The sequence below is a fragment of the Oryza sativa genome, chromosome 1, assembly GCF_034140825.1.
Source record: "Oryza sativa Japonica Group chromosome 1, ASM3414082v1".
NCBI classification, from domain to species: domain Eukaryota; kingdom Viridiplantae; phylum Streptophyta; class Magnoliopsida; order Poales; family Poaceae; genus Oryza; species Oryza sativa.
In genome coordinates this window covers 20,779,372-20,803,189 of record NC_089035.1, presented here as the reverse complement: position 1 = coordinate 20,803,189, position 23,818 = coordinate 20,779,372, and the positions used below count along the sequence as shown (strand labels likewise).

At 46.3% G+C, this 23,818-nt stretch overlaps 1 protein-coding gene and 1 long non-coding RNA gene across 2 annotated transcripts; both read left to right on the top strand.

The window, feature by feature from the left end:
* Window positions 1-15,785: 15,785 nt before the first annotated feature.
* Window positions 15,786-18,877, top strand: LOC136355375 (uncharacterized). The gene is made up of 5 exons (XM_066307891.1): window positions 15,786-16,215; window positions 16,699-17,003; window positions 17,196-17,589; window positions 17,788-17,969; window positions 18,608-18,877. The coding sequence occupies exons 1-5, from the start codon at window positions 15,786-15,788 to the stop codon at window positions 18,875-18,877; spliced, it is 1,581 nt and encodes a 526-aa protein (XP_066163988.1).
* A 1,166-nt stretch (window positions 18,878-20,043) lies between these two features.
* LOC107281467 (uncharacterized) lies at window positions 20,044-22,970 on the top strand. Its single transcript, XR_001547083.3, has 4 exons — window positions 20,044-20,181; window positions 20,257-20,359; window positions 21,284-21,355; window positions 22,717-22,970. It is a non-coding gene; the product is annotated as an uncharacterized lncRNA (long non-coding RNA).
* The last annotated feature ends 848 nt before the right edge of the window (window positions 22,971-23,818 follow it).

Below are 23,818 nucleotides of genomic sequence, written 5' to 3'. Positions count from 1 at the left end.
CTTTTGCTCAAGTTATATAGTACAACTGATATTTGTTCTGGACTCAAACTCATATTTTGTACTAATCTGGACTTTTTTTTTTGCCTGATTAGATGTACAACGATAATAGAGCAATCATGCTTAAGGTTACGATGAGGAAAAATTCGGTGCAGCCCGGCTGCAAACGATCAACTCTGCATATATATAATATACCCGCTCCAGCTGATAGACGACACGTGGTGAAGCTGCGGATCCAACAGCTCGCTGTGCTCGGCTCCAGGCAGTGCAAAGAGGAAGTACACGGCTCCAAGGTAGGCTGGAGACTATCATCAAAGGCCACCGCAAGTTCTTTTGTTGAAAAAGCTGTGAAATAAAACTTATAGTATAATAATAATGTAATTGCATTGTAACTATAACTTAATTAGTTATGTAATTTTTATATGACTTGTATATAAGTTATATAGAAGCTATATAGTTAAAGACTTAAAGTGTAGCTACTACTGTTACGTTTAATAGTTTTAAAAAACATGCGATAATCTTTTAGCAATTCCCTTCTAAAATTTATATTAGTTAGATCAAATAAAAAGGATAGTGATTTGCACCGTTTAATCGTAATACAAAACAAGATGGATTAATGGAGGAGATTAATTCTATACAAAATATTTATGGAAATAGAACCAACACAAATATAATTGTACTTTATCTAACTCCACTCAAATTTAACATATGAAGATCGGAATTGGTAAAAAACATTCAACGGTTTCTCTCTATCAAAACGTACGTGTCAAAAAAAAAAGTATAACGTACATGTCGATGGGCGATTGGGCTTAGGGTGTGTTTAGTTCACGTAAAATTAAAAGTTTGGTTGAAATTGAAACGATGTGACAGAAAAGTTGGAAGTTTGTGTGTAGGAAAGTTTTGATGTGATGGAAAAGTTGAAAGTTGGCCTTAATTTGCTGGATGATGGCATATGCCACACACTTCAGCCGTACGTACGTCGTCGGTTTTGTTCCATCAATAATGGTCATGTATATAAATGCAAGATAAATCGACCATTAATCCTCGTGACGACGGCCGGTGTACGTCTTAATTATTCATCACTCACTGTTCCAAAATAACCGTACTGACACATATATTCAGAAACAACATCTCATAGATATTCTCATAGCTGATGGAGTACTAGCTAATACGTACTGACACGTACGTATACCTGTACTGTACTATGTAGTAGTACGTGAATATATACGTACTGTTGCTGTCGATCGAGTGGTTGTTGACACGCAACAACTTAATAATTATTTTGAACTTTTCGAGACGATCGATCGACATAGAAACATACTCCCTCCGTCCTTAAAAAAGACAAACACACTAGTTTCCGTGTCCAACGTTTGATCGTCCGTCTTATTTGAAAAAAATATGAAAAAAATTAAAAAGATAAGTCACGCATAAAATATTAATCATGTTTTATCATCTAACAACGATAAAAATACTAATTATAAGAAAAATTCATATAAGACGGCCAGGCAAACGATGGCACGGGAATCCACCGTTTGCCTTTTTTTAGGACGTAGGGAGTACATGCATGTGCTCGCGATTGATGAATCAATCTATGGATCGAGATTTGATTGATTGAATTCGATTATAGAGAGATCAGTGTAGGACATCTCACACGTACGATCAAACGATCGGAGCAACATGCATGATACTCCCTCCGCTCCACGATTTTGATTGCAACGTTTGAACACTCGTTTTATTTAAATTTTTTTTACAAATATAAAAAATAAAAAGTTGTGCTTAAAGTACTATAGATAATAAATTTAAGTCACAAATAAAATAAATAATAATTTCAAAAAAAAATTTAATAAGACGAGTGGTCAAACATTGTAAATAAAAACTCAAAATCCCTTATATTATAGGACAGAGGGAGTACGTACGTAACCATGTTAGCACGTCCTTCTCATAGGGAGCTGTCATGTGTAAATTGCATGGAAAGCAGCATTAGGCTCTGTTTTCTTGGTGAGGGTTGGAAAAACCTCACCTCCTCTGCGGAAAACGGAGTAACTGTCGACGGGGGATACCCATAGACCGAATATAGAGGGTATTGTGGTACGCTGGTATAAGGATCTACGTAGTGCGACATCGAGCAATCAAAAGACAAGAATTATACTGGTTCAAGCCCCTTGATAGGTAATAGCCCTAATCCAGTTGATATGAGATTATATGGTGGAAAACACAGATTACAAAGGAAAAGACGGAACTCAGGGGGTTTGGCCAGATTGTAGTCGAGATGATTCGACTAGCTCTCGTCGACTTGGCTCCTTGCAGGCTCCGACTTTGTAGGCTGTGTGGGTTGTGTTGGCTCTGATATTCGATGATCTATGCCCTTCCCGGGGGTCCCTTTTATACCGCAGATTAGGTGCTGTCCGAGTAGGACTCGAATATACCAGACCGGGCATGATACGTGGGTAACCCAATTCTTATCCGAGAAGGTCTCTCCTCGTCCATTGACTTCACGAAGAGTTTCCTTATATGTCAAAGGAACTATCCGTGTACGCGTGGATATACCATGTTGATACGTGACGTATATCGAGGGGTAGAGGGTATGCCTGACCTGTAACCCTGACAGTAGCCCCCGACTTCTGCTCAAAAATGAACTCGCGCGACCATTTGCAACTTCAGGTGTCGAGAACGTTGTCATTCCAGGCGCGAGAACCACGGAGATGACGTGTAGTCGAGCATACCGTTTGAAGCGCAACGGTCGCGAGTGAATTTTGAACTGAAGTACAAAAACTGCCATGCGCAATGGAACTAGAAATTTTCGGCGGGGATTTATCTTATTTCCTTGGAATTCGCACCGTCAGGAGTGCGCTTATTTAAAGGGATTTTGGGTGCGAGTTTTGAAGTCCGCCTACTTCGTTAAGCAAACACTGCTCATTAGTGCTCCTCGCCTTCTTCGCCACCGCAAAGAACCCTAGCCTCGCCAATCTTCGTCCATCTCCGGCGATCCTCCAGCGGCGATGGATCTTGGCAAGTCGACTTCCACCAGCGCGACCCTGAAGAAGCTCCAGGAGGAGGGCGCCCTCCCTGGCCGCGACAAGGCGGAGAGGGAAGCAGGAGGTACTAATCCACAGCCCCTCTTAGGTCGCATGGTTGTGATCGAAGATTACATTGTCTGCGGATTTCTTCCTCCCTCCTCTGAATTCCTTCTGCTAGTCTTGAATTTCTATGGGCTTTCACTTTTGCATTTGAAGCCCAACTCCATTGCTTTCCTTAGCGTTTTTGTGCATCTTTGTGAGGCCTACATTGGGGTAGAGCCCTTTCTCGATCTGTTTCGCTTCTATTATGAGTTGCGCTGGATGGAATCCAATAAGGTGTCTGGCTGTGTCGGATTCCGACTTCGAGATGGTATGAAGCCGCGTTATGTCCCCTTCCAGTGTCCCTCTTCTCGCAGCAAATGGCGGAACAGATGGTTTTATCTTGAAATCAAGGATTCAAATCCGGTCCTCGTCGTCCCTGAGGAGCAACCGGACAAGATTCCAGTTTGGACCGCCAAGCCCCCTTTGACCCCTTCTCTCCAATCGTTTACCGATATCATCGATGATCTCCGAGAACGGGGCTTATCGGGATATGAAGTCGTTGCAGACTTCGTTGGTAGGCGAATCCAGCCGCTCCAGGCTCGGGCCCATCCGGCATATAACTATTCCGGGCCAGATGACGCGACCCGGGTTTCTCCTCGGGGTATCCTTCTCGTATTCAATTTGATACACTTGTACTCGCGTTCCTTTTTGACTTATCAAAAATTGATTCTCTCTTGACAGGTCTGAGCAGTGAAGTCGTGGAGCGGCGCACTGGTCAAGTGATAATCAGCGGCCCGTCAGCGATGAGCAACATTCCAAAACCCCTCTGCGATAAGGATGCGGCGGAGCGCGATGAAGCGATCAATGTGAGTTTATTTGAATGTCTTTCGCCTTCTTTGTTTGAAATCAGCTTATGATCGGACTTAGCGTAGGCCCTTCCCTTGACTGACGTTGCCACCGGTAGCGGTGGCAAGGCTCCGACCAAGCCGAGGAAGTTCTCGTCTGTGCTCGGACATCGCCGCAAAGCAGAGACTTCCTCGGTAACTTTCACCTCATCATTAGGCTAAGTAGTGAGGAAGGTTTTATTCTCACTTCATGTCGGCGGTTTTGTAGGTTTCCGACGCGTCTCCTCCGCCTGCGCGTCGTCAACGTATTGTGACGATCTGTGAGAAGTAAGGGAACTTTTAGATTCCCATGTCTTCTGTTTGAGTGGAATTTTGATCTGCTGGAGCTGACAGGGAGGCGCGGTCGAAAACTGCTCGGGCCAAGTCTGGGGGGACCTCTAGCGCATCCCCCGTGACGGCATCTACTGACGTCGTTCCCGTGATCGGGAGTCGGGAGGCGACGCCGAGCGGCCCCACCAGCGATCCCGCCGGGGGCCGCGGTGCGCCAGAGTCCATCCTCACCTGGGAGGAGCTCCAAGCCGAGATGGGGCGTCTTGTCGAAGCCGGTGCTCGCGGCATTGGCCGCGAGGTCTCGGAGGCGAGGGCGGAGACGGCGGCGGCCAACACGCGTGCTGACCGTTTGGTGCGGGAGCTGGCCGAAGCTCGCGAGGACCTCACAAAAATGAGGGAGCTGGTGGCCGGCAACGAGCACCAACGCAAAGGGCTCGAGGACCGCATGTCGGAACTCGGGGATAACCTCTCCGAGATCCGTGGTTCTCTGCGGGTCACGTATACCGGTCTCCACCAGCTTGCCGCGGAGTGTGGCGTCAAGTCGACAATTCAGGAGAACCCTGACGAGTTCTCACTAACTTCCTTCCTGGCGGAGCTGGCGACGGCGATGGGAGAGATCCCCACCAAGCAGGCAGCCAGGATCGCGGAGGAGACGTCCAACGGTATCTATACCGGGGCGTGTCACGTCCTCGCCTGCATGAGGTTGTTGCGTCCTGAACTCGATCTTCGCGAGATCTTGGATCAGGGGGCAGCAAGCGACACGCGCAAGGAGGTGATGGAGGAAGTCGGTGATCTAGGGGAGTCTGTCCTCCCCCTTTTTGAAGAGTAGGACCTCTTGTATTTTTCCAACTTGTAAATCTTAGACTCTGGTTACCCTTATGCGCATGATTGGCATCTTTGTTCACCGTTGACCTCGGAAGTCTGTCTTGTCGATTGTAGAGATGCTGATGATGAGGATGTCCAGCAGCGCGGGTAGCCTGAGTCGCTGGCGATAATTCCGGTACTCGAGTTTGAACCGCACGCATCGCATAACGTCGAGGACCAAACTCTTGATGCGGAGGTCGAAGTGACGGCAACTGACCCAAGTGAGTGATCCTGTCAACCTTGATGTTGTTTTGGGGGTCTCCAAGTCATCTTAGTAGTCGTCACGTTTAGCAGATCTCGAGGATGCCTTTGCGACCCAAGATCGTCGTATCCAATACTGGAAGACGAAATTTGAAGTGGCGGAACTCGAGAGGGCAATGCTAGTCGTGAAGAAAGATCAAGCTGTGGAAACGCTCCGAGGCCGCGAGGTGTGGTTCTCATCTTATTTGAAGAGTTGTTGCACCTCGATGGAGAGGGTGTGCCGGGATCTTCGGGTAGCCCGCGGTGATCCTGAAGAATCGGCGGCCGGGTACATCTCGTGGCTCAACGGGGCCTGTGCTCAACTCGACGGCATTGGCCAGCGTATCGACGGGGCCTTGAAGCAAGAGTGTCGTCGAGCGAGCCGTTATGCCGGAGGACATGTGCTGGCTTGTATATGAGATCACCGCCCACGCATGGATCTCGAATTTCTCCGCGAAGGTTTTGGTCGTTCTCGGAGGAATCCGGCGGAGATAGACCATCTTGCGAGATCAATGTCGCCGTTGGCCGAGAAGATTTTCCAATCAATGGATTGGCGTTGGCCTTCTTGGTAGGATTTGTACCCTGCAACAAGATATCTTGGGAAAAGATGTAATGCAACAAAATACTTATGTACAAATTGTAAGGAATATTTTGTGAATAAAGAAATCTATCTTTAACAAATGTTTCTTACTCTGGGTGTCGTGTGTAAGAGCGTGTTCTCAGTTAACGACCTTAGTTAGCCGTTTGAGTTGTACACTCTCCCTAGCCCCCAGCCTTGTCATCGGAGGGATGTCGTCGGGTGACAAGGCTCTTAGACCCTTGGCCTGTCTTGGTTGAATAAGCTCTGATCCTAGCCCCCAGCTGTGAAGTTGGAAAGCTTGGTTTCTGATTACACGGTTTGGTTAATACGCACGGCGAGAACTCTTACACGACCAGATCTTACATGGTCTTTCGTCTTTGAAGGATCTGACAAGGCCTTATCGTCTCTGGGCGTCCCCAGCCGAAGATCCCTTGGGTTCCTCGGAGGCCTTGTCAAGACGGCGTAAAGGGACATAAGGACAAGTTTCAACGCTAGGCGTCGTCAGAGTAAGGGGTTGTTGGGTGAAAACACTTTGGTCGTTACATGAGACCAAGAAGTAGTCTTTATTGATACTGTAAGGGTGCTTACAAGTACAATGGTATTGACTCATACATAGAATTTACGTAGTTGGTCAATGTTCCATGAATTTGCTAATTCGCGACCGTCGTCGTCTGCGATCTTGTATGCGCCTGGGCGCAAGGCTTGTGTGATCGTGTAGGGTCCTTCCCATTTTGGTGAGAGTTTGTTTCGCCCTGCTTGGGTTTGAACTCGTCGGAGGACATAGTCGCCGATCGAAAGTATGCATGCTCGGATGCGCTTCTCGTGATAACGGCGGAGGGCCTGTTGGTAGCTTGCTGCTCGAACGGCAACTCGCTCACGATGCTCCTCGAGAAGGTTTACATCGATGTCTCGCTGTTCCTCCCGGTTCTCGTCGGAATGTTTCTGTACTCGTGTACTTTGATGTCGTAGCTCACCGGGGAGCATGGCTTCAGAGCCGTACACGAGGAAGAAGGGTGTTCCCTTATTGGACGTTGTCGGTGTAGTGCGCATGGCCCATAGCACTGATGGGAGTTCTTCAACCCATTTTTTGTCGTGTGACATGAGTCTGTCGTAGACGCGGTTTTTTATCCCTTGTAGTACTATGCCATTTGCCCTTTCGACTTGTCCATTGCTTTGAGGGTGAGAGACCGAGGCGAAGCATATTTTGACTCCTAAGCCGATGCAGTAATCTTGGAAATCGGCGCTGATGAATTGAGAGCCGTTGTCGGTTATGATGCGGTGCGGTAGACCGTATCTACAAAATATCCCTCTGATGAACTTGATGGCGTTGTCGGCCTTGATTTCTCCAGTGGGTGCTGCTTCGATCCATTTGGTGAACTTGTCGATCGCTACAAATAGGAATTTGTAGCCGCCTTGTCCTCGTGGGAATGGCCCAAGTATGTCTAGCCCCCAGCAAGAGAACGGCCAAGTCAGAGGGATTGTTTGAAGCGCTTGTGCAGGTAGCTTTGTGTGCTTGCTGTGGAATTGACAGGTTTCACATCGTTGGACCATGTCGCATGCATCTTTAAGGGCTGTTGGCCAGAAAAACTCTTGTCGAAAGGCTTTGCCGACCAATGTCCGACCGGCGGCGTGTGACCCGCATATGCCTTCGTGTATGTCGAGGAGGAGTTGTCTGCCGTCATCGGTAGAGACGCATTTGAGAAGTATCCCGTTTGGCGCTTTTTTGTATAGATCGTTGCCGATCATACAGTAAATTTTTGCTTTACGGGTTATTTTCTCGGCCTCTGTATCGTCTTCGGGTAACTCCTCGCTGCTGATGAATTTGATTAATGGGGTGTGCCAGTCATCCGTGGTTTCAATGTCAGCCACGGCGCGTTCTGCCTCGGTGACCTTCGAGCTGATGTCGGGGGTGCTCGGGCCAACTTCGCCGCTAACTTCTTTTACCGATGGTTTCGTCAGGATGTCGAGAAAGGTGCCGGGTTCGAGCGGTTCTCGTCTGGATGCGCGTCGCGCTAGGTCGTCTGGCTCGACGTTGTCCTTGCGATAGACGTGTCGGACCTCGATCCCGTCGAACCTCTTCTCGAGCTTCCTGACTTCTGCAAGGTACTTGGATAACTCCGGGTTAGAGCATTTATAGTCTTTGTGCACCTGGTTTGCGACTAGCTCAGAGTCCCCTTTGACGATTAGTCGCTTGGCCCCAAGTGCGGCTGCAGCTCGTATCCCGGCGAGTAGTCCTTCGTATTCTGCCGTGTTATTAGTTGCCCTGAAGTTGAGGTGGATCGCGTGTTTGAATTGATCTCCGGATGGAGATGTTAAGATAAATCCTGCCCCTGCTCCTTAGCTATTGAGTGCGCCATCGAACGCCATTGTCCATGTCTCATTGTCGCCTTGGTTATCTGACTTGTTATCTGGCATGGTCCAATCGGCCACGAAGTCAGCGAGTACCTGAGATTTAATGGCTGTTCGCGGCACGAAGCGGACATCAAATTGGCTTAGCTCGACTACCCATTTCGCGATGCGGCCGACAACGTCTTTGTTTCTCACAACTTCGCCAAGAGGGAAGGAGGAAACAATTGTGACTCTGTGGGCTTGAAAGTAGTGGCGTAGCTTCCTTGATGTCATGATGACTACGTAGAGCAGTTTTTGAATCTGTGGGTATCTTGTCTTTGCTTCATGGAGAGCTTCGCTGACGTAATATACTGGTCGCTGTACTTTCTCTCGCTCGACGACAATGACAGTGCTAACGGAGTATGGCGTAGCGGCAATATAAAGGAATAATTCTTCATTAGGTTGGGGAGCAACGAGTACAGGGGGGTTTGATAGGTAGCGCTTGAGTGCAATAAATGCCTCTTCAGCTTCCTGTGTCCATACAAATCTGTCTTGTTTCTTCAACAAGGCGAAAAAAGGCTGTCCTCGTTCTCCCATCCTAGCGACGAATATGTTTAATGCTGCCATGCATCCGGTTAGCTTCTGTACCTCCTTGAGTCTTGTGGGCGACTTCATGTTCTCGATTGCTTTGATCTTTTCGGGATTTGCCTCTATTCCTCTGCCAGAAACAAGGAATCCGAGTAGTTTGCCCGACGGTACTCCGAACGTGCACTTCTCTGGATTGAGCATGAGACGATATCGTCGGAGGTTGTCGAACGTTTCCCGGAGATCATCAATCAATGAGTCGCTTGTCTTGGTTTTGACAATGATGTCGTCGACGTACACTTCGACATTGTTACCAAGCTGATTGCTAAGTGCGCCCTGGACCATGCGTTGGAAAGTATTCCTAGCTGTTATCAATCCGAAGGGCATCTTGACGTAGCAAAATACCCCGAACGGTGTGATGAACGCTGTTTTTTCCTCGTACTCCGTCGTCATGCTGATTTGGTGGTAGCCAGAGTAAGCGTCGAGGAAGCTCAATAGTTCGCATCCGGCTGTTGAATCCACCAGTTGGTCTATTCGAGGGAGAGGAAAATGATCCTTGGGGCACGCCTTGTTGAGGTCTGTGAAGTCGACGCACATTCTCCATTTTCCATTGGCTTTCCGCACCACAACTGGGTTGGCAAGCCACTCTGGATGGAGTACTTCTCTGATGAAGCCAGCTTTGAGAAGTTTATCGAGCTCTTCTCGTATGGCTTGTTTTCGATCTGGTGCAAATCTCCGCATTCTTTGCTTTACTGGCTTGGCATCGGGTCGCACCATTAGTTTGTGCTCAATCACCTCCCTGGGGACCCCCGGCATGTCGGACGGTTGCCAAGCGAACACGTCGGCATTATCGCGGAGGAAGGTGATGAGCGCGAGTTCCTATTTCTCATCTAGTGTGCTCATCTAGTGTAGCCCCGATTTTGACGGTCTTGTCGGGGTTAGCACTAGAGAGCGGAACGATCTTGATGGCGCCGTCTGGCTTCGGCGTCTTGTTTGGCTTGCTCACTTTCTTGGGTGGCTCGGACGTGGCGGGTGGAGTGGGCGTTTGCTCGACCATGTCGAGGCTCCGCTTGTCGCACTGCACCGCCAGTTTTGCGTTCCCTTGAATAGTGATTGTTCCCTTTGGTCCCGGCATCTTGAGCACTTGATATGCATAGTGGGATGTGGCCATAAACTTTGCAAGTGCAGTTCTCCCGATGATGGCGTTGTAAGCTGTATCGAATTCAGCGACATCGAAGGTGATCTGCTCTGTTCGGAAGTTGTTGGCCTGGCCAAAGGTCACAGGCAACGTAATCTTGCCCAAAGGTCTGGATGATGATTGGGGAGTAATTCAATGAAAGGGTTGATCAGTTGGTGTCAACTCACTTTGTGGAATTCCCATTGCATCCAGAGTGCTGGTAAAAACGAGGTTGATCGAGCTGCCCCCGTTGATGAGAACTCGTGCTACCTTGATGTTCCGAATAGTGGGTTCAACCACGATCGGATACCGTCCCGGGATAACCGAGGTCTTGGGATGGTCTGCTTCCGAGAACTCCATCTTCTGCTCAGACCACTTCATCCTGGGTGCAGCCCCCTGCCACGTCGAACAAACTTCGCGTTCCACTTTCTTGTATTCTCGCTTGGAGGAGTACGTCGTGGAGCTGCCGAAGATGTGTGAAACATAGAGGTCGGAGTCTGGGTACGCGGAGTCCGATTCGTGACGAGGTGACTCCTCGTCCTTCTCGACAACGCGTACTCGCTTGCCTTTTTCAAACGCCATGTGCTTCTCGAGCGACTTTTTGAAAACAAGGCAATCCTCCAGAGAATGTCTATCTGTTTTGTGTATGGGGCACCATGATTTCTTTGTGTCGCTGCCTTGTGGGTCCGGGCACTTGGGAGGGTTCGCGTATTCTGTTGCGAGGACTTCTGCTTGAGCTTTTCTTTTCCCGTTTTTGCGATTTTTGTTCTTGTTCGACTCAGATGTGTCTGCGGCTGACTTCTTCTCTCCCCCAGTCTTCGGCTTGTCGTTCTTGCGTCTTAGTGCATCATCCACGTGGGCACATCTTTCAACGATTTCGAATAATCTTCGAGTAGTTGTGATGCGCCTTGTTGCCAACTCCTGGGTAGTGTAGCGATCTCTGACATCAGACTTGAAGGCGCGAATTACAGAAGCGTCGGTGATCTCGCGGATGGTGTTCCTGCACTCGTTAAAGTGCCGAACGTATTCCCTCAAATATTCACCTGAGTTCTGTGTTAACGCGTGAAGATCGTCTTCGATCGCGTGGCGCTTGTATGTTCCTTGGAAATTGGCGACAAACTGCTGCCACAGGTCTGACCACGAAGAAATTGAGTAGGGGGAGATGCATCAGCCACGAACGTGCAGAACCCTTCAACGCGGTTGGTAAATAGTTTGCCAACGCACTGTCATCTGCTCCAGCGGCATAAAGCACTGTCGAGTAGACTTGAAGGAATTCTTCTGGGTCGGTGCTCCCATCATACTTTTCAATAGCTCCGGGTCGGAATCTCTTAGACCATCGGACATCACTTAGGGAACGACCGAAAGCCCTACACCCAGCGCTTGGAGCGGTGGGTTGTCGGTGGTCGCGTGATCTTCGTGGATGTCGGTCTGACGATGAAGAGGACGCGGATGATGATGATGATGATGACGATGGGTCGCTTTGTTCCGGCGTACGATTACGAGGGTGACGACCTGGATCTCGGGAATCTTGTCTTCGTCTCTCGCTGTTGTCTCGACGCCGATCTTCTTCATCTTCGTCATTACGGCGACGGCCATGACCAGTGTTGTCTGACCCCCGCCGGTCGCGATTGTCGTAGTCTCGGTCCTCGTTTGGGCGACTTCTTCTATCATGGCGTCGTGAGGAGACATGACGCCGGGAGCGGTTCACGTCATCCCGTGTGCGCCGTGCTTCTCGACGACCATTGATTTGATCTCGAAGATCGCCAGTGCCACGAGGTGGAGGGGTAGCTTGTTGAGGTGATTCCCTCCGTTCTGGAATTTCACCATTAGCATCGCCGACGGGTGATCGGTTTTGTCATGCTGCGGTGGCGGCTTCTTCGAACGCATTGCTGAGGTTAGTCATCGATGCCCGTAGTCGTTCCGTCCAACGCTCGAGGTCGTTGTTCAGAACGGGATCGTAAGGTGTTTCCCTTAGTATGGCTTGAACAGCCCTGATATGTTGGGCTGGGGTAGTCGATTGATTCGCCGTCTCCGCGTTGGCTTGTGCTGACGTGCCAACGTCATCGATAGCCAACACCGCCCGTGCCGCGTCTGATGTCGATGACCCATAGTCCTCGAGGAGATGTAAAACAGATGGTTCGTAGGGATTGAGATCGATTACCCCAACGAATCGATCTGGGGCCGGAGTCGCTCCTTGTTCCTTGCCGTTATCCTTGACGGGGACGTATGACTTAGGAGACGGAGTTTTCATGGCGCCGAGTAGAACTTTGCAACTCGAGAGGTCGTGATTTTTTGTCTTATGGATAGGACAATAGACGTCCCGAGTTGGAGAAGTACGCTGAATCCCACGTTCTTTGCAGGCGCGGATTTCAGCACGAACGTTGACGAATACCCAGCAATCTTGAAGAGTATGCTTCTTGGTTTTATGGATAGGACACCAAGACCTGGTAGTTTTGGAAGTCATCTTTGTTGGCCCGCGATTTGTGTCGGAGGGACAAGGCCTGGCCGCATCAGAATCCTTCACGAATTTGGATGTAGTCGGTAATCCGTTCTCCGTTTCAACGGGTGGATTTTTCGACGAGGAGGTGTCTTGGTTCGTAGCCACCGCGTTCTCGTTCCCAGTCATTGGGGGACCGGTTGAGATCGGCATTGTGGTGTAAACCGGGTAGACGATTTCGCCGACTTGAGTCCATACCAGCATTATTAAAGTCGAAAGAACTTGACCGAAGCTGGTGTTGGCGTTGTTGTCGACGAAGCTTGATGGCATAGTAGTAGAACCTTGAATACCAAGTTCCCCTACCTGGCGCGCCACTGTCGACGGGGGATACCCGTAGACCGGATATAGAGGGTATTGGGGTACGCTGGTATTAGGATCTACGTAGTACGACATCGAGCAATCAAAAGACAAGAATTATACTAGTTCAGGCCCCTTGATAGGTAATAGCCCTAATCCAGTTGATATGGGATTATATGGTGGAAAACACAGATTACAAAGGAAAAGACGGAACTCAGGGGGTTTGGCGAGATTGTAGTCGAGATGATTCGACTAGCTCTCGTCGACTTGGCTCCTTGCAGGCTCCGACTTCGTAGGCTGTGTGGGTTGTGTTGGCTCTGATATTCGATGATCTATGCCCTTCCCGGGGGGTCCCTTTTATACCGCAGATTGGGTGTTGTCCAAGTAGGACTCGAATATACCAGACCTGGCATGATACGTGGGTAACCCAATTCTTGTTCGAGAAGGTCTCTCCTCGTCCATTGACTTCACGAAGAGTTTCCTTAGATGTCAAAGGAACTATCCGTGTACGCGTGGATATACCATGTCGATACGTGACGTATATCGAGGGGTAGAGGGTATGCCTGACCCGTAACCCTGACAGTAACAGTGTACGATTAATTAAGTACTCCCTCCATTTCAGATATAAGACATTTTGACTTTGGTTAAAGTCAAACTACTTCAAGTTTGACTAATCTTATAAACAAATATAGTAATATTTATAATACTAAATTAGTTTCATTAAATCAATAATTGAATATATTTTCATAATAAATTTGTCTTGGTTGAAAATGTTATTATTTTTTCCTTCAAACTTAGTCAAACTTAAAGCAGTTTAACTTTGACCAAAGTCAAAACGTCTTATAGCCTGAAACGGAGGGAGTATTTGCTAAAAAATGTAATATGCTTTTTAAAGCAACTTTCCTATAGAAATTATTTTGCAAAAAATACACCGTTTAGCAGTTTGGATGCGTGCATGCTAAAAATGAGGAGAGGATGGAAACCAGCAGAGCCCAAAAACAGCCTAAGGGTGTGTTCGCTGCTCCTTGTTGGGATCTAACTTCACACGGAAAACGGAGCGATCCATTAACGTGTGATTAATTAAGTATTTCCTATTTTTTAAAAAAAATAGATTAATATGATTTTTTTAAACAACTCTCGTATGTAAACTTTTTTTTGTAAAAAACACACCGTTTAATAGTTTAAAAAGCGTACGCACGGAACACGAGGAAGATAGGTTGGGAACCCATCCTGCCGAACTCAGCCTAAGTAGGTACTATAACATCAGCCTAAAAGAGTTGTCATATTAAATTAATGTAAAGTTAACGGAGAAAGAAAAGAGCGGTAGGACGGTCTTATTCTTTTCTAATTAAGATTCAGATTTTACCTTGGTTTCCGTTAACACGATTTTAAACTACTAAACGGCGTCTTCCATGTGTAAACTTTTTATATAAAAGTTGCTTTAAAATATCAAATATATCCAGTTGTCAACTTCGTAATAATTAAAACTTAATTAATCATGTGTTAATAGCTTTCTTATTTTACATGTGCCAATTTAATATTTATCTTCATCAGTTTCAAACATCACCTGTTACTATAGCACAACTTTAAAAGTTCTTATGAGAGAATAAGCTGTGACAAAATATTAATTGGTGTAATATGTATCTATCATTAACTATATTGTATGATTGTTAAATATAATCAGCTGGCTCTATTAATTATCTTTGGTCCTAGCTAGCTAGCTAGCTTGCCTAGCTGGCCTAATTGGATGAATCGCTGCGAAGCACTCGCTAGCTTAGGCGCCTTAGCTAGCTTCCATCTGCATGTTTATCGGTGTTTGTTAGTGTTGACTTAATTTGCATAATGGATCACTGGGGTCTACCTCTGTCACACTCTCACTACTGGACAAACCATCTTTGTCGATCGGCCGAAATCCACAATAGTCCCGGTTCCACTAAAAACCGGAACTCAAGATGATCTTTAGTCCCGATTAGTGGCTACAGCAGGCATAGATGATCTTACCAACCGAGACTAAAGACTATCTTTAGTCCCGGTTCTAAATATGTCAGGCCTAGTCAGGCCCCCCGGATCTTTAATCCCGGTTGGTGTTATCCTAACTTCACCAACCGGGACTAATGATCCCGGCGATCTTTAGCGCCGGTTTATAACACCAACTGGGACTAAAGATCCCCCTTTATATATATATATGTCTTCTTCCTCCTCCAGCCCGAGCAAGCTTCAAAATTTCTCCCAAAAAGAGGGGAGGTCATGCCAAAATTTATTGTGAAATTTTTTTCGTGGTTATATACAAATTGGAGGTGTCTATAGGTTAGTAACTTCATCATCCAATGTTTTTTTGTTGTTATATTACTTTTGGAGCTATGTTTCACACATTTTTTTTGTCTCCAAAACTTTGTTATAAGTTGATGAGAGAGAAAATTTGTGTGGGGAAGAAGAATATATAGAAATTTTGTTTGTGTACTTAAAAAGTTTTATTCTCATAGTTGAAAATATAATGAAAATTAATTTTGAAAAATAGAAAACAAACTAAATTGAAAATTAAAAGAAGTACAACATTAATATTAGTTTAAAACTTTAAAAATAATAAATATGAATTGTTTGTTGGATTATTTTATAATTATTGTATGAATAATGATATGTCATTATTGTATGACTGTTGAAAGAGTTTTTAATTATTTTATTATTATTGTATGACTGTCATTATTGTACGAAAATTTATTTATGTACGATTTTTATTCATTTCATGTAGATGGATCGGCAATGGATGTACGCTGACCGGAGATCCAAAGAGTTTATCGATGGCGTGCATTATTTTTTGAGAGTGGCCGAAGCTAACAAGCATAAGGGTTTTATTTGTTGTCCATGCAATAAGTGTAAGAACCAGAAGGAGTATTCTGCATCCAGGACTATTCATTTCCACTTGTTTGAGTCTGGGTTGATGCCAAGCTATAATTGTTGGACATCCCACGGTGAGCAAGGGGTTGAAATGGAAGAAGATGAAGTGGAAGACGAGAACATTCCAAACTGGGCTCAGTACGCTGGATTTGAAGGAAATCAAACGGGCGAGGTGGACAGGGATGCTGACGATAACGACGTTGTGGATGATATTGGTCAGATGTTGCAGGAAGCCAAGGAGGACTGTGAAAGTGAAAAGAAGGCCCATAAATTGGAGCGTATGTTAGAGGATCACAAAACGTCGTTGTACCCAGGTTGCGAGCAGGGGCACAAAAAGTTGGATACCACTCTAGAGTTCTTGCAATGGAAGGCAAAAAATGGTGTTAGTGACAAGGCATTTGGCGATTTTTTGAAACTTGTCAAGAACATTCTTCCGAAGGGAAACAAATTGCCCAAGACAACGTACAAGGCTAAGAAGATAGTCTGCCCTCTAGGATTGGAAGTTCAGAAGATTCACGCATGTCCGAATGATTGTATTCTATATCGCGGTGAGGAGTACGAGAACCTAGAAGCATGCCCTGTTTGTAAAGCACTACGATACAGGATTAGACGAGATGATCTAGGTGAAGTTGACGGGCAGCCAATGAAGAAGAGAATTCCTGCTAAGGTGATGTGGTATTTCCCTATAATACCACGGCTAAGGCGTTTATTCAAGAACAAGGGGAATGCTAGAATGATGCGTTGGCACGCTGAAGAACGTCAATAGGACGGGATGTTGAGACACCCCGCCGATGGTTCGCAGTGGCGAAACATCGACAGAACATTTAAAGACTATGGAAAGGACGCACGAAACATTCGGTTTGGTTTAAGTACGGATGGCATGAATCCTTTTGGAGAGATGAGCAGCGGCCATAGCACTTGGCCCGTTACGATGTGTATCTACAACCTCCCCCCTTGGCTATGCAGGAAGAGGAAGTACATAATGATGCCGATTATTATTCAAGGCCCCAAGCAACCTGGTAACAACATCGATGTGTACCTAAGACCACTGGGGGAAGATCTGATACTGTTGTGGAAGAAAGAAGGTGTCCTCGTGCGGGACGAGGACAAACAGGAGGAGTTTAACCTACGAGCGCTGCTGTCCGTAACCATCAATGATTGGCCTGCACTTAGCAACCTATCCGGGCAATCTAACAAGGGGTACAAGGCTTGCACTCACTGTATGGACGAAACTGAAAGTATGTATCTTAAGCACTGTAGGAAGGTTGTGTACATGGGTCATCGTCAATTCCTTGCTGCAAACCACCCTGTACGGAAGAAAGGCAAGCACTTTGAACATAAGGCGGACCACCATACGAAGCCTAAACATCGCAGCGGGAAAATAGTGTTTGCTATGGTGAAAGATCTTAATGTAGTGTTTGGAAAGGGGCCTGGCAGCCAGCCTATAGAGAGCGAAGATGGTCACGCGGCGATGTGGAAAAAGAACTCTATTTTTTGGGAGTTACCCTATTGGGAATTCTTGGATGTCCGCCACGCAATCGACGTGATGCACCTCACTAAGAACCTTTGTGTAAACCTGCTTGGCTTCCTAGGTGTATATGGAAAGTCGAAAGATACACTGGAAGCACGTAATGATCTGAAGCATATGGAACAACGCGGCGACCTTCACCCAGAACCAAAGGATAAAGGATGCCATTACTTGAGTCCAGCCAGCTACACTCTTAGCAAGGCAGAGAAGGAAAGTATGTTTGAATGCTTGGAGAGCATCAAGGTACCGTCTAGATACTCCACGAACATAAAGCGAATAATAAGCACGAAGGAGAAGAAGTTCGCAAACCTAAAGTCTCATGACTATCATGTGTTGATGACACAACTGTTACCAGTTATAATTCGGGGTATCCTTCCAGACAATGTCCGGGTAACAATAACAAAGCTATGTGCTTTCATGAACGTAATTTCGCAAAAGGTCATCGATCCGGATAGATTAGAAGCCCTTCAAAATGATGTACTGCAATGTCTTGTCAGCTTTGAGTTGATATTTTCACCTTCATTTTTCAATATAATGACGCATCTGCTTTGTCACCTTGTCAAAGAGATCGGTATTCTCGGGCCCGTGTACCTACACAACATGTTTCCTTTCGAGAGGTACATGGGCATTCCGAAGAAGTATATTCGTAACCGTGCTCGTCCAGAGGCAAGCATCGCCAAGGGGTATGGAACAGAGGAGGTCATTGAATTCTGCGTAGAATTTATCGAAAACCTTCGCCCAATTGGGGTGCCTAAATCACGCCATGAAGGGAGACTAGGGGAAAGAGGACTCTCGGAAGGAAAGCAATAATGACGGTAGACAACAATTTATTCCGTAAAGCCCATTTCACGGTTCTGCAACAATCTTCATTGGTGGCTCCTTACATCGAGGAGCACTTGGCTCTAGTTCGCGCCAGAAACATCGGTAAGTCCGATGCATGGATTACACGGCATCACATTGATACATTCCCCGCGTGGCTGCGACAACATCTAATGGGTAACGAGACGATTAACCAACAACTGGCCTTCCTAGCAAGGGGACCATTTGGCTCGATAGCGACATTCCAAGGATATGAGATCAATGGGTACACATTCTACACGAGAGAGCAAGACATAAAGAGCACGAACCAGAACAGTGATGTCCGTATTGATGCCATGGGACACGATGGTATAACTGGCACGTATTACGGTGCCATCGAGGACATATGGGAACTTGACTATGAACCTCTCAAGGTCCCTCTGTTCCGGTGCCAATGGGTTAGGCTGACTGGTGGAGGCGTAACGATTGATGACAGTAGGATGACAACGGTTGACCTTAACAAGGTTGGATACTCGGACGAAGCTTTTGTCCTTGCCAATGATGTAACGCAAGTTCTTTACGTGAAGGACATGTCTAGCAAAGGAAAGAAGGGCAAAGGGCCTGATGAGCCGAAGCGCCATGTGGTTCTCCGAAGCAAAAGAAAAATCGTCGGAGTCGAGGACAAGACTGACGAGGATTATGATCAGTTTGATGGGCAACCCCCTTTCACTGTGACAGTTGACCCTAGCATCCTCCTCTCAAATGAAGACAACCCTTATTCACGCAGCGATCACAAGGAAGGAACAGTAGTGAGGAGAAAGTACGTGCGGTCAACCGTCACCGCCGATGTATTGTAGAAACCAAAATTTGTAGAAAAATGGAAATTCAATATAATGAAAAATTTTCATTTATATTATTGTGGTGATAATTTGTTTTAGGTGTTTTTGGATCTTCTATGCATCATTTCATTTTGCATATATAAATTAAATTAGAGAAAAAAGGGGTAATAAGATTAGTGATGAGAATAATAAACAACCAATTTAATTAGTTATAACTCAGCTTTTGCATCTCAATTAAAAAGATGAAGGCAACCAAAATTAATTTAAATTGGAATAAAAGAAGGAAACTTGTTTGAATTTCAAAAATAACTGCACATGAGAAAAATCTCAAAAATTCACCAAATGGAGTTCACCACTACGATAACTTCCAGTGCTATTGGCGCATGCTTTTGAGCAGTGTAGCCATTCCAAAAAAAATTCGTCAAACCCTCAGCCCTCTCTAAAAAAAAATCCCTGGGAAGAAATGTTCCTCATCTCCCCTATTCCTGTACTTCTCTGATCTGTGGGCCCAAGCACCCTAGACCCCACCTGCCAGTGGCCCAGCACCCCATCCCTCTCTCCTCTTTCCCATCTCTTTCCTTGCAGACATTTCATCGAACACATAGGATGCGAGCCGAAAGTCGTCGCCCCCAAGCCGCCCATTCCTCCTCTGCCCGCGAATCTCGCTGCAAGACTGTGCAAAGCTGACGACGCCTCTGCCCCGCCTCTGCCCGATGCCCTGCCGCGCCCAGCGCTGCCCTCGCAGCCGCCGCGCCCAACCGACGCCGCCCCTCTGCCCGGAGCGACGAGACGCGACGAACCCGACCGTTGCTGCCTCCGTCTGGAAAGCCACTGACCTGCGTCTGCAAAGCAAACGCCCCTGCCTCCGTGTCTCCCGCCTGCAAAGCCGACCACCGCAGCCGCCGTGGCCAACCCGTAGCCGCCGCCCCCTGCCAAAGCCGACGCCCGAAGCGACAAGGCGAGACCGACCGCTCCTGGCTCCCACTGCCTGTCCCCTGCACCTCCCTCTGCAAAGCCGGTAAAGCCGACGCCGCGCTAGCCTTCCCTCTGCCCCGCTGACACCGTGTCATCCGCCGACCCCGTCTGTGCGCGCACGAGACGCCGAACGCGTCACGACAACCTCCGCGTCCGCCTCTCGCTCCTCCCTCGCCTATAAATCGAACCCTCGCGCCAGCTAACTCTCCACACCACTCTCAACCTCCACACCCAAAGCCGAAGACCAAAACCCTCTGATTCGCCGGGAACGCCCGCGCCATCGTCACGCCCCGCGTCGGCCGAACAGGGCGCGACCGCCAACCCGCACCCGTCAAGTCGCTGCCTCGGTGAGTCTCGAACCAAACCCTTGCGCCAACATGCTCCTGGGAACCCCATGAACCCATTTCCTCAAGTTAATTTAGGACCTCTTCGCCGGAGATCTGCCGCCACCATTGCCGTCGCCGACCGCCTAGGGAGCTCGTGGCCACGCCACCTCGGACCGCCTCCGCCCAAATAGAGCACGGGGTAAGCTTCCTCATAGTCCCAAGGTGCTCCTCCATCCTTTAATCGAGTCATCATTCGCCGTACCACGCGAGCCGTCGCAGTCCCCAACCTACCGCCGACACCGGCCATGGCGCTCGCCGTCTCCAACCTCCCCGGGCCGCGCCGCCGCATCTAGGGTGAGCGCGAGGACCCCCTCTAGTCGCCCCTGCCTCTGCCCTAGCCAGTCCCGCCGCCGGTCGCCGCCGGCGAGACCATCCGGAGCCGCCCTCGCGCTCCCCTCTGTCTCGTGCGAACGGAGGAAGAAGACAGGACCTAAAAGTAAATAGTATAAACTCTAGGGTTCCTGATACAAAGCGCCAGTACACTTACAAGTGGGACCCAGAACTTATATATAAATAAAACAAAGTATAGGGTTGGAGCTATAAATCTACGAGACACTTACATGTGGACCCCACTGCTTTAAGTGGATGCGCACTACCGGAATACGTTTTCCGTGTAGGAAAGTGTACTCTAGACAGTACGCTTCAGCCTTTTGTAAAGAGAAAATAATAAATCTAAGAAAATGATTTCGGTTATTTATTTATGCACTATAAAATGCTGAAACTTTGTAAACTCATAGAAAATTCATTTTAACTCCGATTGAGGTGAACCAAATTTTGTTAGATTCATAATAATGTTGTCTTTAATACTGTAAACTCAAAATTGTCACCACTGTTGTGAAAATTTTCACTAATTTAAATTTGAATAGTAAACTTCGTATTTACCATACTTTAAATATTAGAAACACGATAACTTGCACATACAACATCGGATTTAGGCGATTCTTTCTCCTAAATTTATATTAAATCGCTCTCTTTACACTGAACATGTTCATGCACCATGCATCACATTTTATCTTGGAGTTTTATTGGATGTTCATTTGAATGTACGTTTAAATTTAATTAGAGGGCGAATCGATTGTTGCCGTTGGCGAAAGTGTGCAGGACCAAGAGTTATTTGAGGAACCAACTAAGCAAGGCAAGTCCTATTCAATTCCTCCTTCGATCATGTTGAATCCTATATTTTCGCAAGTGCTTTACTATTTTATAAATTGCATGCGATGTTTTATAAAAAATGGGGTATTGGTAGAAATGACCTAATTGCTGCATTACCTACCTTGATATATTGATTATCATTACTGTTGAAGCCCTAGGCTGAGTATATATGTGTGCTGTACAAGCACATTGTGGGTATATTCGAGCTACTACTATAGCTACTTGCTTAGCCATGCTTAGAAAATTTCCGATGGTTATATATGACATGATAATCATTCTTTACAAATGGGATATTTTTACACAAGAGTTGTTCTGTTGTTTATGAAAATTGGAAACTGAAAATAATGATTTTAGACTTGGGCGGCAAGTGGTGTGCATATGGTGGTAGTTGCACACCGATAAGGGGAGTGTACGCCCGAGTCGATTAAGGACTGAACTATGTGTCACCAACTAAGATTACTGTGCAACCACATGTGTCGGTTATGGGGGCGACCTTGGCTTGTTAAGTTGTTTACTGTTTAGCCTTGCATTGGGAGGCCGTTGTAGTAGGGACTAGTCTGAGCGATGGTTCATAGGATCTACCCATGTGACCCTCTATGGGAACGGTTGTGTTCGCCATATGGCATGGGCGTCTAAGTATATCCAATATAACGGATAGTGCCTCGTTGAGGGAACGGATGTGTTCGCCTCTCGGCGTTAGGATTAGGATGGGGCCCACCTTTCCTAGCGGCATTGGTTCATGGCCAATGTGGAGAAACACTCTCCGTGCTCATGCAAGGCTAGACTTTAAGCAATGTAACAGCTTCGTTGTGACCTCTAGTCCACATTCCATGTGTAGAGTGTGGGGTACCGACGGGTACCAAAACAACTAGAGTGTAGCCTTTTGGCTTCTATTACATCATGTGGGTAAAGTTGTACAAACTCTGCAGAGTCTAAAACTAATCGATTAGCCGTGCTCATGGTCATGAGCGACTTGGTGAAATGATACAAGTATAGTGTTGGTGATTTACTAAAATGGTTTGTGAAATGGGTAAGGTGAATAATGGTGATGATTTTGCCCGGTGTGGGCTGATAATAAAATGATTACTTGTTGCCGTGGGTGGCACAAGGTTGGTACTATGATGATACTTATATTGCTATTATTATGGCTTACTCTTTGATTTAAAAATCCCGTTTCTATCTATTATTATCTACTATTGTGAAATAAAATTTGCCTTAAGCTGAAAATGAGCCACAAATATAGCCATCCTTGATCTCAGCTTGCAATAGTCCTAGGTTTCCCAAGGTTTGGGTAGGACTTGCCAATACCTAGTGTATTGACCCACTTCTTGTTGTTGTTTTTAGACATGGATGCAGGATGTGAGGTGCCTAGTGACGATTACTTTGCACCGGGTACCGGAGTTTTTGAGGATGGTTCTTTCTAGGGTGATTCCTAGTCGGTTGCCTGTGTGGTTTGGTAGATGGGCATACCGAAGAACTTATGTATCTTTACCTTCTCCACTGCGTTTAAACTCTTTTATTTGGCCGGTCGGCCTAACTACTATGTAAGACCTATGCACCGTTAAGTTATGAGAACCACTTATCTACTTATATGTCAAGTATGTTGTATGGATGTGATAACAATGTTGTGGATGCGTGTACTAGCCACTGATCATGGGACTAGTACAGTGTACGCTCCAGGTATTCGGGAATTCAATCCCCGGGTGCCGACATGTATTGCCGTAATTGTTGTGTACACGATGTAAACTGTTTTGGATGTATTGAATATCCATATAAATCAATTGTTATATGGCATATGTTAATTATGTATGATTATTAGAATTTTTAAAAGTTCTAAATCATGCATATGCTTATTATATATGATTATTACAATTTTTAACAATTTTAAATCATGCATGTGGTATTTACATATTATAATAAGAATGTTTAACAAATTTAAATCATGCATATGCTAATACTATATGATAATTAGAATGTTTAACAATTTTAAATCATGCATATGCTTATTATATATGATTATTAGAATTTTTAACAATTTTAAATCATATGCTAATTATATATTATCCACTTAATATATTTTAAAGGTTTTATCATAAATTTTGTGACTTTAAATCAATTTAATGCATTATTTACTCTTTTAGATAACCTATATGTAATGAGATTAAATATGCATTGTTATTATCTTTAGTCCCGGTTCTTAACCCTAACCGGTTTAAAAAGGAATTTGGAAATAGCGGAAAAAGGGCTTTAGTCCCGGTTGGTGGCTACAACCGGGACTAAATATCTAATCTTCAGTCCCGGTTATTCCCGGTTGTTAACAACCGGGACTAAAGATTAGATATTTAGTCCCGGTTGTAGCCACCAACCGGGACTAAAGATATCTTTAGTCCCGGTTGTTTTCACCAACCGCCGCCGACGAATCTCGGGGGTGAGGCGCGCTCTCTCT

Excerpts from the sequence above, each read along its gene's own strand:
- LOC136355375 (XM_066307891.1), top strand. The coding sequence starts at position 15,786 with ATGGAAGAAGATGAAGTGGAAGACGAGAACATTCCAAACTGGGCTCAG. Across the intron at positions 17,590-17,787 it reads GTTACCAGTTATAATTCGGG|AGATCGGTATTCTCGGGCCC; the intron begins GTATCCTTCCAG and ends ACCTTGTCAAAG. Across the intron at positions 17,970-18,607 it reads AAAACCTTCGCCCAATTGGG|GACATGTCTAGCAAAGGAAA; the intron begins GTGCCTAAATCA and ends CTTTACGTGAAG.